Source organism: Grampus griseus (genome assembly GCF_964374135.1).
Source record: "Grampus griseus genome assembly, chromosome: 11".
Classification (NCBI taxonomy): domain Eukaryota; kingdom Metazoa; phylum Chordata; class Mammalia; order Artiodactyla; family Delphinidae; genus Grampus; species Grampus griseus.
In genome coordinates, this window is record NC_139005.1 from 91,331,740 (window position 1) to 91,350,260 (window position 18,521).

Sequence of the window (18,521 nt, forward strand, 5' to 3'; positions counted from 1 at the left end):
AGCCTCCCTCCCGTGCAGAGCCCGCCCACTTTATGTAGATGAGCCCTGGAACCTCCCACCCGTGCAGAGCCCGCCCACTTTATGTAGATGAGCCCTGGAACCTCCCACCCGTGCAGAGCCCCGCTCACTTACGTAGATGAGCCCTGAGTAGTAGCGCTCCTTGAGGTTGTGCAGCACCGAGGCTTCGTTGAGGCACGTGAGCTCCGCCATGTCCTCCACCTTGGAGAACTTGGGTGGGTTCATCTTCTGGATATCATCCTTGTTCACCTTCACCTTCTTCCCGTTCTCCACCAGCTCCACGATGGCCTCCTCACCCATCTCTTCCTTGAGACTGGCGGGCTCAAAGCCACTCTTGTCTGAAGGCACCCATACCAGCTTCTTGGCGGCCCAGTCAGCCTGGGCCAGCGGGTTATTGATGAAGTTTTTATCCACATAGAGATACTTATCGGCAGCTTGCTGCGCCATGGTGACTTAGAGCCAGGACCGGGAGAAAAAAAGGATACAACGTTAGCTACAACTATACCAGCCACAGAGAGATCACTCGCGTCATGTGTTTGCAAACTGTACAGCATTATAATAAGTAAAATTATATATAACCAGATCGTACAATTTGTCAAAATTTTCTTGCCCTCTACTTTCGGGAGAAAGGTGTACATCACTGAAAAAACAAGTTGATATCAGAGATTCAGTAAGGAATTAATGGTAAGTTGTATCCCAGGCTTGATGCACAAACAAATCTATAAACAACGATTGTGCCAAATGATATGCATAATAAGTCTCAGACAGATGTAATTAGAGTCACACTAAGCCACACCTGCTAAGGCAGGAAAGTGACCACACAGTTTAAGAGGACTTCCAACAAGAACGCATTTCTAGTTAACCCAAAAAAGGCAACTGACTACAAGTGCACAGAGTGGAAGGCTCCAGTTTAAAAAACTTTTTCTTACTTCACGGAGTCAACCAAGAGAAGAAAACGCAACACCAATATGTTGCCAACAGATTTTAATTCCATCGCCGAAGAAATAAGGCGAGAAGAAAAGAAGTCAGGCTCCAGGACACATCGTGGAGAGTAATGAGTGCTTCCCTTCTGAGGCACTAATGTAAAAAGGCAACGCTCATAATTTATGGGCGAGGAGAACATAAGTCCATGTGTGTTTGCCTTTTTTGAAGCTGATTTGCAAAAGAAAGATAAAATAATGATCCCTCTTATCTGAGTCGTTTTATAGTTTATGAAATACTATCACACACACTTCACTATCTCAGAAGATCCTCCTCCTAACAACTCTGTAAAGTGGATAAAGTACGTGTTATCATCCCATTTTACAGATGAGGAAACAGAAGCTCTCTGGAGGAAAGGGGTTTAGTCCAGAGTTACCTAAGAAGGACTCTTGGTCTCTGTGGTCTCCCATAGTCTAACCACAGTACTTATTCCTGCTCACAGGCTCAGGCTGGGATCAGCGGGGAGGACAGCTGCTTTGAGTGAACCAAAAGCAGGACTAAGAAACCCTGGTCTAGGGACTTCCCTGGTGGCGCAGTGATTAAGAATCCACCTGCCAATGCAGGGGACACGGGTTCGAGCCCTGGTCTGGGAAGATCCCACATGCCGCAGAACAACTAAGCCCGTGCACCACAACTACTGAGCCTGTGCTCTAGAGCCCGTGAGCCATAACTACTGAGCCCGCATGCCACAACTACTGAAGCCTGCTTGCCTAGAGTCCGTGCTCCACAACAAGAGAAGCCAACACAATGAGAAGCCTGCGCACCACAACAAAGAGTAGCCCCTGCTTGCTGCAACTAGGGAAAGCCTGCACGCAGTAGCGAAGACCCAACGCAGCCAAAAAATAAATAAATAATTAAATTAAATTAAATTAAATTAATAAAAGAAAAAGAAACCCTGGTCTAGGACAGAGCCAGCCCACAGCCACCAGAGGAACAACCCAGAAGCTCACTGACTAGCTCATGACACCGGGAAGCTTTTCCCTTGTGAGATCAAGGCTCCCTCCCCAGGCCCAGGAAGCCAGGAGGACCCCAGATCCAAACCCAGAGTCTCACAGTCTTTCATGCTTCCTGATCCCAACAGGAATTTGGATGCCAAGGAGGCTGAAGGCTTGGGAGGCAGAGAACAAAAGCGAAAGTCTGGGCTGCCCAGGCCTTCTTATCTGGGCTCATTAAATGGTTTCCAGATCAAGGCTGAGGGGCTCCCCTGGACTCACTCCAGGAGAGGCTGTTTTCTAGGAAATCTGCCAGCTCCCACCCACCACAAGGGAAGGCAAAGCCAAGCAGCAGGGCCTGGCAGCCTCCCCAGCGAGCTCAGCCAGGGGCTTTGTTTACGTTCGCAGCACAAGCAAACCCTGGCAGCCCCTCTGGGGGGACCAAGGGGCGCCATCCACCTGCGAGGACCACCCCCAGAAGCAGCAGGCAGGGCCCGGAGTCAGGCAGCAGCAAACAAGGCAGGAATGGGATGGCTGCAGACCACCTGGCCGGCCTCATCTTCCGGGTGGGTCTGGAGGCTAGACAGGCCCAAATCCAGCCGTCCTCACCTCCACACTGGCCAGTCCGTTCAAACAGATCAAAGGCTTCTCTGTGCCAGAGTAAATACCAGTTGTCTTCTGCCTCTCTGCCGTCCATCTGACCACGGGGCAGTCGCCCTCTGCAAAGTCCTAGCACCCAGGGTCCCCAAACCGATCTCCCCAGTCACGTCACCACCGTGCTCGAGAGCTCGCAACAATCAGTGAGCACAGAGCCTCCCTGGCTGCTGGTTCCTCAGACTTGAAACCCGGAAAGGAGAGGACGATCTCCCATCGATATGCAAAAAGGGATTCACGTCAACCCTGTCCCCCAAAACCCCAAGTCCACTGCTCGTTAGGAGTTCCACCAACCCAGTCCGGTGAAGGCACCCTTTACAAGATCACTCCAAGAGAAGGGGGGAAGGGGCCAATCATTAAGTACCTACCTACCAACATCAAGTTCGGTTTATTCCCAACCTCACCTAACCATCAGTCACCCTGGGAAAAAAAAGCTCTTATTTTCCCCAGTTTACAAATGAGGAAACAGTCCAGAGAGGGCAAGTCGCTTGTCCAGAGTTGCCCGGCCCAGTTATGGGCTAACCCAGATCTGCCTGGTCCCCAGGCCTGGCCTCTTCCCAGCACACTTGTGCCTGGGGTCTTGCAAAAGAAGTCAGGCCAACATTGGGGCTGGGCTGAAACTGTCAGTAAGCTGAGGGGAGCACGGGCGGTACAGGGGAATGCATCCCACAACATTCAGCAGATATTCACTGGGCATCATCAGGCAGCCAGGGAGGCTGAGAATGAGCCTTCCTTGTATGGACCATGTGGCCTGTCAAAAAGCAGAGCAGGGCTTCCCTGGTGGCGCAGTGGTGGAGAGTCCGCCTGCCGATGCAGGGGACGTGGGTTCGTGCCCCGGTCCGGGAAGATCCCACATGCCGCGGAGCGGCTGGGCCCGTGAGCCATGGCTGCTGAGCCTGCGCGTCCGGAGCCTGTGCTCCACAACGGGAGAGGCCACAACAGTGAGAGGCCCGCGTACCACAAAAAAAAAAAAAAAAAAAAAAAAAAAGCAGAGCAGGGTGAAATCCAACATTCTCACTCCCTCGGCCTGAGACCGTCAACAGTGAGTGATCCCTCAGTGATGGCAGAATGACTTCTGGTCCTCATCAAACTCCAGTTCACCCCAGCAACTCCAACCCCGGGGGAACCTAGAGCAAAGAGTATGCGGGCTACCTCCAGGTTGCAGGCCCTGGGCGTTTGGCCTTTGGCCTACCCTGGGAATCTGGGTGAACTGCCAGGCCCTTTCATCAGTGAGCCTGCACTGGAGGCCATGAACATTGCAGCAGGTAGCAGGGGAAGACTCCACCCAACCCCCCACCTTCAGCTCCTGGTTCTACCCTACCTTCAGGCCTCAGTGGGGGGGCAGGGGGCAGGTACAGGCCAGCACGGTCTACCTCTGATAGCTATCTGAGATTTGCAGGCCAAGCCATACTTCCTATAAGAGGGAGGGGTACACCCCACCCCCTCAGAGCTGAATCGGGCTGCAGCCCTCTGCCTCCAGCGAGGCCAAGCCACCCCTGGACAGTGGGTTTGAGGAGTCCCGACTGGCCTCAGCACCCCTCTCTGAGCAGGACTTTTCATTAAACACGGCTGCTTGACCAGGCCAAGGACAGAGCCCTTTGGTTTCAGCGACTCTGCCGGAATGATGTGCCCAGATCAATACATGGGGCTAGACCGGTGGGGAGAGCTGCAGAGGTCACGATAAACAATGGAGTTTCTATTCAAGAGCCTTCTCACCAGGCCTGGACAGGAACATCCACATTCAAGGATTTGGGGGCCACAGGGCAGCAACGGAGCTCCTGTTTCCACCTGTGTCAGGTAGAGGCTCCTGGGCCCCAGTGGCTGCTGACTCTTGTGTCCCTGGCGGGGAAGCCAGCACACAGGTTAACTCTCACCTCTAAGGATGCAGGTGGAGCAAGCCGCCACCGTCCAGAGCTGTGAGCAGTGAAGGAAGGGGCTTTATAGAAAGGACACCAGGGAGGCGGCTGCCTGATTGCGGCCGCCAGCACCCGCCACTTCTCCCCGCCCTGTCTTGGGACCATGCTAAACGGCCTCTGAAATTTTTTTAAAACTGCGTGTAATAGAACAGTTTACAAGATGAAAGAAAAAGACGCACCACCAAATTCCTGACACTCTCCCCACAAAAATTAGTTTTCTCTCTCTTTTTTTTTTAATGGTCCCTTCTAGTCCCAGCTCATAGAAACACTTGATTTTTAACTATCTCAGGCAGGGAGTTTCACATTTTGTATTTTCTCTCCTCACCCTGACCACTTCCCCACAGGGCCATCGTCTGCTTCTTGATGGTTTTTATCCAAATGCTTCATCGTTACAGGGGACAAAGCAGAGGCTCTGAGAGGAAAGTAAACTGTTGTTGACACAGCTGGGGGCGAGGAGGACTCGAACCCAGGACCCCTGACCCCAAAGCCTCGTTAGTGATCACTTTTGATGGCTGCATGATATTCCAAAGTGATTTAAAAAAAAATACCACATACTAGCTCTTTTCCTCTTATCTAATGGACCACCTTGACATAAGTTCTCAAGTGGAGTTATGGGAGCAAAGGAACATCTGTCCGGGTGTTCTTCTGGCCCCCGAGGGTACACTGGTGTGCACGGCCGCTTGGGCAGGGTACCCACGTGGCAGCAACGACACCAGCACTAAGAAAACCGTCTGCAGGAAAGAGCTCGTGGCTCAGATCAGGGAACCGCAGAAGTCCTGGGAAGTTGTGGGACTCAGCAGGCCAGCAACGGGTTAAGGAGAAAGGAGGCGGCTCTGGCCCATTGGAGATCAGATCAGGCTAAAGCCAGCCCTTTCCATGCCGGCTTCCTGTGGGTGCCAGTCCAACTCCAAGAAACCCAAGTCGTTGCCTTTTTAGGCCATAATCGAGAGGACACAACCAGAGGCTAAATTAGGATTCTCAGGAAATGATGAAACTGAAAGTAGATAGGTTGACCAAAAACCTCTGCTTTTAACACAAAATGTCATTCCTCGATTCTTTGCCTTCTCCCCTCCCCCCCAAAGGTCCATTTGGATCTTGTACTCCTTCCTGTTTTCCGAAGGCATCCTCTCCCTCCCCCTCCCTCCTTCCTCCCCTCCCTCCCCTTGGTTGGTTCTCTTTGTACTTGCTTGTGTGCTTGTTTGGAAAAGAATCTGCGAGCCCCTTAGAGACATAATTTATTGTACTAGGACAAATCAGTGGTCCAGACACTGTGAGCTTTTCCATTCCTAGACGGTAGGATTTATGTAGCCTTCCACGGGCCAACTTCTAGGCTTGGAGCTTTCAAAGTCATCACAACTCATCTTAAAGCTACCATCTTAACTCATCTTAAAGTAATGAGAGCCTGCTACTGAGCTCTCCGTTTTCTCACTCAGTCCTCACAATCATTTCATAAGGGGTATGTCATCATATGCATATGACAGGTGGGGGAAATGAGGCTCAGACAAGTCACAAGAGCCAGGTTCAAACTCAGAGCCACTCGGCTGCAAGGCCCTGCTCAGTTTCCACTTGAGACTGCCTTCCCGCGAGCTCTCCGCGGCCATGGGGAGAACACAACCCTAGAACCCCGCTGGGGAAGCAAACCAGTGAAACGGACATTAATTATGCCAGCTCTAATTATGCCAGCTCGGGGCTGCAAACCCCATCCCCTTGTGCTGGTTTGTACAAGGGACTCCACATTTCCACCTTAAATCGGCGGAGCTAAAAGTAAGGTGAGGGCCGTGACCTTGGGGGAGCCATTCAAGTTCTCTGAGCCAAGGTTCCAGTTCAGAGACCCAGGCTGCCTCAACCCAGACAGCAGAGCCCTGTTTCAGCTCAGTCACTGATGTACGCAAGCAGGCCCCTTTAATTTTTTTTTTTAATCCCCACCCCCATCCCAGAGAGCACAGGTAAACAGGCCCCTTCTCTTTCTCCTTATAGTCATTGCTTTTGAGTGAAATTAAACTATCGAGGTGCCTGAGTTCCATTGTTAAGGAAAAGAATTTGAAAAAGAATAGGTACATGTATATGTATAACTGAATCACTTTGCTGTACACCTGAAACTAACACAACATTGTTAATCAACTATACTCCAATATAAAATAAAAAGTTAAAAAAAAAAGAGCTGGGCTTCCCTGGTGGCGCAGTAGATAAGAATCTGCCTGCCAACGCAGGGGACACAGGTTCGATCCCTGGTCTGGGAAGATGCCACATGCCGCGGAGCAACTAAGCCCGTGCGCCGCAACTACTGAGCCTGCGCTCTAGAGACCACGAGCCACAACTACTGAGCCCGTGTGCGTAACTACTTAAGGCCACGTGCCTCGGGCCCATGCTCGGCAACACAGAGAAGCCACCGCAATGAGAAGCCCGCGCACTGCAACGAAGAGTAGCCCCCGCTTGCTACAACTAGAGAAAGCCCGCACGCAGCAGCAAAGACCAAAATTAATTAATTAATTAATTTTAAAAAACAAAAAGGCCCAGGTGATTAATGGAAGACAGAAAGCAGCCACGCTGAGGGCAGGGCAGGGGGGAGCGCGTCCATGGCTGGGCCAGCTCACCCCATCGTACTGCAACCGCGTGCAGCAACGAAGACCCAACACAGCCACAAAATAAATAAATAAAATAAAAATTAAAATTTTTAATAAAAAAAAGAGCCTATGAAAGCACCTGCTGAAGTAATATAGAAATTTTCAAACTCATGAGATTTACTTATTCAATCAACTAATACATACTGAGGCTCTACGTGCAAAAATACTGTGACAAAGGTGCAGAGGACCCAAGGAGCTTGTAATGTAGTGAGATGACAGGATAGACACATACCACTAGTGACAGTGCCAATCTGGGACTTTATAGAGAGTACAGAGTGGACAGAAAGCAAGCTCCTTGGTCTCCTCTCCCTTTCACAGCTGCACCCAGCACCAGATATGGTGGGGGCCCAACAGATAGGTTGGCTGTATGGATGAAGAAGAAGTACTGCTGGCCCTTCAAATCCGCAGATGCCACCAACCACGGATCAAGACTCCATGAAGGAAAACAGAGGAACAAGCAACTTGCTTGTAGGAACAGAGAAAGGGGTGATTCAATGGAAAACTTGGAAACTCAAGGCAGAGTTTCATGGAGGAGATGACATTTAAGCTGGGTCCCGGAAGATGGGTAGAATACTGATGGGGGAGGAGAAGGATGATCAAAAAGTATTCCAGGCCAAAGGAGAAGGTATAGTTTTTCATGAACTACGAAATTATGTGATCAGTTATGGCAAGGTTTCTCAGCCTCAGCACTGTGAACATTGGGGACCAGATAATTCTTTGCTGTGGGGCCTGTCCTGTGCATTGGAAGATGTTTAGCAGCATCTCTGACCTCTATCCACTGGATGACAGGGGCACTTGGTCCCCAGTTTTGACAACCAAGATTGTCTTCAGACATTGCCAAAGGTGGGGAGTGGGGGGAAACTGCACCCAGTTGAGAACCACTGATTTAAGGGATTAGTATGAACAAATATTGCATCAGGGACCCAGACCTCTCCTTAGTAAATCCTCTCCCAACTCTCAAGGGCACAAGCCAACTCTCAAAACAGAAGTCCTCAGAGTGAAATCATTCCCAGGACCCAAACAATGACCATCATGGATGGTGCTGTCACCGAGGAAGGACTGTCCCTTGTAATACACTGTATTTTAAGGGATACGACCACTACTGGACTGTACTTTAAAGATTCCTAAATGCCCAGTTAAAAAAAATAAATCAGGCAAAGGAGGCTGATGTACTTCCCCAGACAGGACATGAATCTCCCTCAGAGCCTCCAACACGGCAGCTCAGGCAGTGATTCATAAGCAAAGTTCACCAGCATCAAGAGGCCCCGGTGACGGGCTTCCCTCGTGGCGCAGTGGTTAAGAATCCGCCTGCCAGTGCAGGAGACATGGGTTTGATCCCTGGTCTGGGAAGATCCCACATGCCGAGGAGCAACTAAGCCCGTGTGCCACAACTACTGAGCCCACGTGCTGCAACTACTGAAGCCTGCACACCTAGAGCCCATGCTCCACAACGAGAGAAGCCAGCGCAATGTGAGGCCTGTGCACCGCAACGAAGAGTAGCCCCCGCTTGCCACAACTAGAGAAAGCCCACGTGCAGCAGCAAAGACCAAAATAAATAAATTCATTAATTAAAAAAAAAAAGAGGCCCTGATTAATGGAAGACAGAAAGCAGCCACATTGCGGGCAGGGCAGGGGGGAGCGCGTCCATGGCTGGGCCAGCTCACCCCATAGTCCTGAGAAATCCATCAAATGCTATTTACTGGATGGTTTTGGCAAATCAGAATTAGTCCCAGGGAGGGAATTCCCTGGCAGTTCAGTAGTTAGGACTCTGCACTCTCATTGCCGAGGGCACGGGTTCCATCCCTGGTCAGGGAACTAAGATCCTACAAGCCGAGCGGCATGGCCAAAAAAAATTTTTTTTTTTTTGCGGTACGCGGGCCTCTTACTGCTGTGGCCTCTCCCATTGCGGAGCACAGGCTCCAGACGCGCAGCCTCAGCGGCCATGGCTCACGGGCCCAGCCGCTCCGCGGCACGTGGGATCCTCCCGGACCGGGGCACGAACCCGCGTCCCCTGCGTCGGCAGGCGGACTCTCAACCCCCACACCACCAGGGAAGCCCATGGCCAAAAATTAAAAAAAAAAAAAAAAAGATAAAAAGAAAAAAGAAAAAGGATTAGTTCCAGGGATGATACCCAGGTGAATGTTTCCCACCTACCAGAGGGACGTCTCCACCTGGTGGACCCACAAGCATCATCACACCTGAACTCCCCCCACCCTCCTCTCCCCAAACTTGCACCCTCTTCTAGGTCTCCATCTCCAGCTAAGACACTGTCCTTCTCTTCACCCAAGACAGTCACTGTCAATTCCTCCCCGGTGGATTAGCAAGCCCTCCACCAACCTCATGGCCAGCACCCCTTCCATACCAGGCCTGCCTCCAGTCCTTTCTGGGCTGTTACAGCTACTCCTTGCTGGTTCTTCTTCGAAGCCCTGCATCTTCCACCTCCTTCAAATCCAGCCTCCTCACTGCCTTCAGGATGACTCAGCAGCTCCATTTCTAGGCATGCTACTTTCTATTTTATTGGTATTCCTAGCCCATCCAACAGTTCAAGGGCTCTGCGACTTCCCCCAAATAAAATCAAATCATCTCTGCACGGTGAGTAGGCCCTTGTGACCCTACCCATTGATCTCCTCTGTGCTCCTAGCCCTTCCTTTCCCCCTGCCCTCCCTTTGTGGTGCAGCCTAAGCCTTTCCCAGATCCTCATAAACAATTCCTTCACATCCCACTCTGCTTACGCCTCCGGGCCTTCGAAGAAGAGGTGTCCTCTGCACCAGGAACCCTCTCTCAAATAGCTCCACACTCCGTCCTCTGATAGCTGTGAAAAGACTTCCCTCACGTCCCTCCCCTCTGGGCTCTGTCCTGTATCCACTGCAGTAATCCAGCAGCTGGATTGTCATGATGTGCAGTTTTATCTGAGGACAGGGACCAGCTCTCATTCATCTTCAAACGTCTAGGGCAATGCCCGACTTGGAGCAGGTGCTCAGTTAAAGTTTCCTGAATGAATGAATAAGGAACAAGATGAAGAGGAGGCAGGAGGAGTAATGGGGAAGGTTTTCGAAGCGCTATGCAAAGAAGCCAGAGAGTACAAGAGCTGAAGTGACAGGGAGAGCAGAGCTGAAAGCACACACCAGGGTCGTAGCCACCTTATCTGTCTTCTTTGTTACAAAACCCGAGCCATTTGTGGACTAATTTTTATATCCCCCAAGCAAAAAGGGAAATAAAGCATATTGGGGCTTTCAACCCACAAAGAGAAATAGTACTAAAGATAACTTACTGGACCCCAAGAAGCTCTGCATAAGGCTGAATAAACCATCTCAGTTTTCTGGAACCATCTAGCGCCCCCTGATTAACCAAGATGGAGGTGCCTGCCATCTACCACCAGACATAGCAGAAAGGACCTCAGCTGCGGTGGCGTGGCCTCTGCCCTCATTGGGAGCCAGGAAAAGCCCTGGGCCATGCTTCCTGCCTCTCCTGTCCTTGGTCTGCATCTGCTGAGCAAGTGCCTCAGGCACGTTCTCTGGTATCAATTCAGAACAAAGAGACAGACAGGACTTGGAGAAACCACTGCCTGGTGGGGCACCGACTCTGCAGATCCCAAGATAAAATGTTTGTAATGCACCATGATGGAAAGGAATGGAATGGGCACGAATTTGGAGTCGGACGGCCCTGGGTTTGATCCCCAGTTCAGGATTCCTGTGATCTTCAAGCTGGGAACACCTCAATTTCCTAGCTTTAGAAAGAGAAAAAAGTATGGACCGTCAACCATTGGAGGAGCTGTAACTCAACTTCCCAGCAAAGAATCCGACATTTACTAGGAACTGCCTCCCAACTCCTCTGTCTTGTCCTCCTGACCTGATTAATCCTAACCCTTCCTGGAATGATACCTAGGACTTACGAAAAAACCTTCCAGAAGCTTGGTGACTTTCTCCAGGTTACGCTACTCCACAGAGAACAAGGTGGTACAATCCCGTGACTCTTAGCCACCTTAGCCTCCTAAGTGATTTGCCCGAGGGGAGGGGGTTTTCTGGCCAAGGAAGGTTGGAAATGCTGCATCCCATGGCCCTTCTGCTGAGCCGCGAGGCACACAGAAGGTTCTGAGAAGCCTGCAGTAAGGAAACCCACTTCATTTTGCCCATTCAGGCTTAACGCCCAGGAATATCCTTCATGAAAAATATTTCTTGATGCTGGCCTGGGAAATGCTGGTCTGGTGGGATGTGTGCAGGAGGCCTGTGGCAGAGGAGCAGGGGTTGAGTCCGGCTTGGCACTGACCAGCTGGGTGACCCTTGCTGGGCAGCTGTTGTCAGGCTCAAACAAGATAATAGACACAGAAGCCTTCCTGCATAAGCACGGGGGCTGTTCAGCCACTGAGCCGCCCAGGGCCAACCTCACAGCAGCCCCCACCCCGAGGTGCTCACTCTCCCCAGGCTATGAAGGGGGGAGGGGCCCCCCAGCAGCCCAGAGCCCAGAAGCTGCTGAGGAATGGGAGAATGGCGGATGGGCCCCTCCCCTCCCCACCTCAGGAATGTTGTTTGCTTACAGAAGAAGCTGGGACTTGTTTCCATTAGCAGTATTCCAACCCAAGCCCGTACTGATGCTTAGCAGATAAGAAAACCAGACCAGAGACAGGCCAGAGAGGAATTTAGCACCAGAGCCCCAGATCCCATCCCCTTCACCCTTCCCTCCTCAGAGGCCATCTGGAGGGGCTTCCCAGGACTCCTGAGTTCCCCAGGGAACGCCGAGATACACGGCCTGCACCCAAGGAACCCAGGCCATCAAAAGTGACACCAGACTTGAGTATGCAGATTTCCTCCTCCTAGAGAGGCACGGGGGGAGGGGCAGGGGGCGTGGGAGGGAGTAGCTGGAGACTGGGGGTGGAGGAGGAGGGTGCACAGCTGCTCACCCAGTATCTTATCAGCCAAGCTGAGGAATGTGGACTTTACTCTAGGGACAAGGGGAAGTGGGGGAGGGTGACATCACTGGATTTGTTTTTTTTGTTTGTTTGTTTGTTTTTGCGGTAGGCTCTCACCACGATGGCCCCTCCCACCGTGGCCCCTCCCGTTACGGAGCAACAGGCTCCAGACGCACAGGCCCAGGGGCCATGGCCCACAGGCCCAGCAGCTCCGAGGCATGTGGGATCTCGCGGACCAGGGCACAAACCCGTGTCCCCTGCATGGGCAGGCGGACTCTCAACCACTGCGCCACCAGGGAAGCCCTGGATTTGTATTTTAAAGAGATCACCCTCCTCGCTGCGGGGGGGGGGGGGGGGGGGGGTAAATAAATAAATAAATAAATAAATGAAATAAAGAGATCACCCTCCCTGACCTCAGTTTAAGAGGGCAATGAGAGAAGTCAGCAGCTGGAAAGTACCATGGACCAGCCAGGAGGGGGCTTCCAACCTGAGAGGAGAAAGAGTTCCTTGATAAGGCTGGGGAGAAAGAGATCACATGCCACACGAGGGGGGGCAAATGGAGGCAGACTTCACCCTCTGAGCTACCACTCCGAACAGCCCAGCTCAGGGAGAACCCAGGCAAGGAGAACCCTGGCAGTCCATGCCCACTGCGGTCACTTCCTCCTAAGTGAGAAGTGACCCAGCATCCCAGGAACTCTCTGGCCAGTGGCACCAAAGTGTCCTGGGCATAGATCTCCTGCATCATGTGTCAGAGACCAAAGTGCCCAACTGAGTCTCCTCCACTAAGATACCATCCTGTCCTCAGGGGCCACAAGGTACATTTTTTTTTTTTTTTTTTTTTTGAGGTCCGCGGGCCTCTCACGGTTGTGGCCTCTCCTGTTGCGGAGCACAGGCTCCGGATGCGCAGGCTCAGCAGCCATGGCTCACGGGCCCAGCCGCCCCGCGGCATGTGGGATCTTCCAGGACCGGGGCACGAACCCGTGTCCCCTGCATCGGCAGGCGGACTCTCAACCACTGCGCCACCAGGGAAGCCCCACAAGGTACATTTTTAATGAATGAATCAAGCAATTAATCAGGGCAGGAAGCAGAGCTTGAAAACAGCTCTGCTATTTAAGAAATCCACCATTCAGAATGACGACCTTTCCCACCTAAAGAGAAAGATCCCTATGGCCTTTAGAGCCCAACCAATTCCCGCAACCAGTGCCTCCAACTACCTTTCCAGCCCCATCTCTCCTGTACCCTGCCAGACACTCTCATTCAAACCAGGACTTCCCTGGTGGCGCAGTGGTTAAGACTCCACCTGCCAATGCAGGGGACACGGGTTCGATCCCTGGTCCGGGAAGATCCCACATGCCACGGAGCAACTAAGCCCGTGGGCCACAACCACTCAGCCTGCGCTCTAGAGCCCGTGAGCCACAACTACTGAGCCCGCATGCCACAACTACTGAAGGCCGCGTGCCTACAGCCCGTGCTCCGCAACAAGGGAAGCCACCGCAATGAGAAGCCCACGCACCACAACAAAGAGTAGGCCCCGCTCGCTGCAACTAGAGAAAACTTGCGTGCAGCAACGAAGACCCAACACAGCCAAAAATAAAGAAAGAAAGAAATTTATCAAACAAACAAAAAAAACATACAACTCCCCAGAAGACAGTCTTCGCTTCATCACAATTCTCCACTCACCCAGGCAGCCTTTCCTAACACCCGGTATATTATTCCTCTTTCTCTCTCCTCTCCCCAGGCCTGCTCCAGCACAGTCTGCCTTATACCAGAACCAACAGAACCTCTCTGCCTGTCTCCATAGTCCCCGGAACTCCTTCAGGTGCTGACTGAGCCCAGGGTTCAGAGAGAAGGTCCTCAGTCAGTCGGTGCCTGTGGACGTGAACTCGCCTATTCAGAATGCTCGGGTTAACAGCTCACGTTGTGTCTTCTGGAACCTGGCTGTCCAGCAGAATCACCATTCCCTCCTAACCCCTCCTGTCTGGTGTCAAAGGACAGGACAGGCACAGCAGCAATGCAGCTCTCACTCAATGGGAAGAAGCTGGGCGAGCAGCTGCCAGCAGGTCTGCGGGTAAGTTGTCTGCACTGGATGTTGACTTTGCTTTTAACTGGTTCAATATTTGTGTAGTGAGATCACACAGGTGCCTCACCTACTCGGTAATGAGCTTCCTTCCACTCGGCTGCCCAGGAGAAACTGTAGAGAAGCAAGTCGTTTCAGACGTGGTGGTGGGGTCCCCCCCAAAGAGCAAGGTGCCCATTATCCTCCCAGATGCACCCCCGGGTTTGACAGAATAGCTTGGCTGACTTCTCATCAGGAACTGTGCACGGACACACCACCCTGTCCTCCCGCAGATCGCATCTCCTGAACCCTCAAGAGCTTCCCACACTCGCACAGGGGCGACACAAACCTTCAGATTCCTGCAGTCAAGTTATTCCTTCCCTTTGGTTCTGCTGATAGGACGGTTTTTCTTTCCCCAAGCACGCAAGCACAGTTTGCTGAAGCCCAACACAGAAAAATAACCATACTGAGAAGATTTAATTATACGGCCGCAGTCTCAATGGGAAAGTGCAGCACGCGGGTTTCCTGAGTCCACATCACGATGGCTGAGAAGCCCAACTTGAGGTCAGAAACGAAAGACAAGTTTGAAGACCCCTCAGTCCAGGGCCCACCAGGTCTTCGGCAGCTTGTTATTCTGAGTGATGTTCAAATGACACAAAAAACAAACAAAATCCCTGAATATCGTAGCCGCTGCCACCAATAGCCATCCCGATTCCATTCTGCTGGGCTGAGAGCTCTAGGGCCACGGTGGATCCCAGTCACCACCAGGTCCCTGAGGACGGACCTGCGTAGGTGCTGAGTAATCCCTAATGAACTTTAGAAATGGGGAAGGTTCCAGTCTCCCGAAAGGTCCAAACTCCAAGGACCAAGCCCAACCGATTCTCTGCCACCCATTCTTAAAGTGCCTGAGGATAAGCCCAGTAATCCTGCATCTTATTTTCCAAACCTCAGTGGTTCTCTTTAGTAGACAAGGCAGTAAAGGCCCAGAATGGGCTGAGCCTTCTCTGTGGCCATACAGGATCGTATCAGCAGCCTCATTCTTCTCCACCGCCCTTCCAGCTAAATCTGATGTACACTAATCTCTGTTTTGTTTCTAACTGACACACGACTGGCTAGAGGTCAACAACGATCTTCCTGTATTGATCAGGCAGTCATTTAAGTAAGGCGGCCCTGAGAGGAGAGAGACCTTCCAAATGGTGATAACTTAATTCATGACCTTTATGGAAGGCGTCTTAGAAAATCAGACTCAGGAGACAGCCAAGACTGGCTGGGGGATTGCAGACCCGTCACTTTACTAACAGAACAAACTGGGCCAGGTTGACTGGGCCCCTAGGCCTCGGTTTCTCCATGCATCAACTGGAGATACTACCAGTTGCCCCCCCACTCCCCGGGTCAGCTGGGAGGACAGGAGGGCGTGGAGCTGTGCAGCCCCCAGCGGAGAGCTGACAGCCCCATCTCTGCAATGCGGTCAGAGCATGGCTCAACTCACAGGACTATTGTGGGGACCAAAATGAGCTAAGGGAGGAGCGGTGCTTGGCGGCGCCCCGGGCCCGCCGGTGCCCCTCCCGGACAGTCTTGCCTCTTCTCTCAAGGAGTTTGTGTCGCTGCTGAGCTAGCTCATAATGAGTCAGTCACAAATGCTGCCCTCACAAAGCCCACTCGGGGGGTTTGAAGTCACATCCTGCCTAGCCTCACTCAGCATGATTTATTCCACCCCAGGAATGCAGCTCACTTCCCAGAATTTTGTGAAGAACTTTAGTTAAAGAGTTTGATCCTGCAGGGAGCTCCATTTACGGGCTCAGCTGCAGGGGTGGAGGAGACCCAGTTCAGCTCAGACCTGTGGGCAGGAACCACACAAGTCAGGGCTGAAAGACCCCACCTCACCCAGCCCCCCGCAAGAAGCATCTCATCCTGGGGGCGCCAACATTTTTTTTAAACTCTCAAGTCGCAGTAGAAAAAAAAGATTTAAAAGCTTTTTATCGCGAATACGCAAATGTGTCAAACAAAAGCTTTGCAAAATGATATGTGCACGCTATGCACTCGAGTCTATTTAATTCCTAACACTACTGGTTGCCACCGGTAATCTCACAACCCACCAGCGAGTCTCAACTGACAGCCTGAGAAACACCCATCTGCCCTCAGCCTTCACTGGGTATGTGAGGCTCAGACTAGGCCAGCGACTTGCCCAAGATAACAGTGAAGTTCACAAGCAAAAGTTAAGTCCAAAGCCAAAGCAAGGCTGGGGCGGGGCGGGGGGGCGGTGTCAAACCTCCAGCCTGTAAGGTGGCAGCTGTAGCAGCCCAGTCACCTGACATGGGCTGGACTGCTGGTCCCCTGCCGCTCCCATCATTTGATCCCGACACCCTCAGTAAAGCCATGGCAGGTATCCTACGGCCCCTGCCCCATTCCCTGCTCCCCACCGTCCCCCTTAAAAAAGAGGGAGACCGATGCTCAGGGAGGTGAAGTGACCTGTCTGGACCTGGGGTTTAGGAAACATCTTTTGAGGACCTGGAGCCCAGGTGGAAAATCACAAGGACAGAAAGAAAGAAGAGCCCAGTTTCTTCTGTATGCAGAGTAACAACAGATCAAATCCACTACTATCAAAACATCACCACTCAAAGCTCCAGGCAGAGCCCCACACTGAAGAGATGCCCAGAAGTGCTATATAAAAGGCTTCATACAGATGAGATGGGAGAGGAAAAGCCCACTGCCCCAGGAAGGGTACTCTCCTCGCATTTATATCCTGGGGACAATGTCACCTAACCCTATAATGAACAGACCTTGCTGCCGATAATAGCCTGTGTGTGTGTGTGTCTGTATCTGTGTATAAACAGATATGCCTCTGCACATCTGTTTATACACAGACACACACACACATACACACACACTCTATAAACAAGAAACCCAAAGTCCCCATTTCTCTTGATCAGTGGTTTTTAACACTTCCAGCCATCAAAGACCCCTTTGAGAATTGGTTGGAGGCTGTGAACCCTTTGTGTATCAACTTAGGGGGTCACAGAGACCCTCAAGTACAGTCCACGGACTTTTACGAGCCCCCTGGTTACCAGCTCAAAGGCAAAGGGGCACTGGAGTGGCCTCCTTCTCCACCAAGGCAACGTGAACTGACTTCAGAGGGTTTTCTTCCTTCATCATCTCCAGAGGGGCTGCGGTCGGGATGGCCCAATAGTGAGAGTTTGCCTGGGAAGCAGAGGACCCGGGATGGTGACAGCAGGAGGCCATGTCCCCTGGGCCGCTCTGATCACTCTGGACGGCAGAAACAAAACATCCAAAACTGGACGGCAAACCGTCTCCCTTTCGTTTCCATCCCTTGGGCCTGTTCACCACTGAGCCAGCAGGGAGCCAGCCCTGGGCACACAGGCTGGAGGGCGGGCAGAGACAAGCCCTCCAGAGAAGCCAGTCTGCACAAGCGGCATCCCAGAGCCTTCGCCCTCCCGGGAGAAAGTGACCCAAATACGAGCCACACACGGGGTGAAGATAAAACCCACTTATTTCACACTTGACACAAAAATTGAATGACAGCTCCTAGAGCATAGTGTGCTAGCACCCGTGTCTGAAAGGTCGGCCAGCCCAGCTGTCCTTGAGCAGGGAGCCTGGTCGCAGGGATGACCTCACCACATCTGTCACCAGAAACCTGGCCGCCGCTTGTTTAACCACCCGCTGAGAATCATTCCTTTGCCCGGGCCACAGGCTGGTCCCAGAGGGGCCAAGGCTGAAGCTGTGTGAGAGAAACCGTGGTGGACCCTGCCTTAGGGAGTGGCCAGATGCGGCCATACCAGCCTGCCCTGGGCGGAGCCTCCCCTCCCCCACACACAGACGTGCACACGCAGACGTGTGCACACACACCCCACAGAGGCTGTGGGATCAGCGCAGGATGGGACACATCCGGCCAACCTGGATGTGGGCACTGGAGTCTCCATTCACTGGCTGAGGGATTCTGGGAACATAATTTTTTTTTTAATTTATTTTTGGCTATGTTGGGTCTTCGTTGCTGCACGCGGGCTTTCTCTAGTTGCGGCGAGCAGAGGCTACTCTTTGTTGTGGTGCGCAGGCTTCTCATGCAGTGGCTTCTCTTTTTGCAGGGCACAGGCTCTAAGTGCGTGGGCTTCAGTAGTTGTGGTTCGCGGGCTCTAGAGCGCTGGCTCTGTAGTTGTGGCGCACGGGCTTAGTTGCTCCGCGGCATGTGGGATCTTCCTGGACCAGGGCTCGAACCCATGTCCCCTGCTTTGGCAGGTGGATTCTTAACCACTGCACCACCAGGAAAGTCCTGGGAACATAATTTAAGCATTCTGCACCTCCCTTTCTTCATCTCAGGAATCACAAAGCCCCTAGTACAGGACCATGCTGACACTTAGTTCTGGGTGCTTCTCACATGAGACCTCACTACTGCACACAACAACGCAGAGGTAGGTTCTG

The 18,521-nt window shown here is 52.2% G+C and overlaps 1 protein-coding gene across 1 annotated transcript in view; it reads right to left on the reverse strand.

The window, feature by feature from the left end:
- The window catches only part of MYH9 (myosin heavy chain 9), a 93,208-nt gene that overhangs the window by 59,211 nt on the left and 15,476 nt on the right, over nt 1-18,521 (reverse strand). Inside the window, exon 2 of the mRNA XM_082666068.1 lies at nt 133-470. Within this exon, the coding sequence (XP_082522194.1) occupies nt 133-465 (333 nt within the window). The 5' untranslated portion in view covers nt 466-470. The remainder of the gene's footprint in view (nt 1-132; nt 471-18,521) is intronic.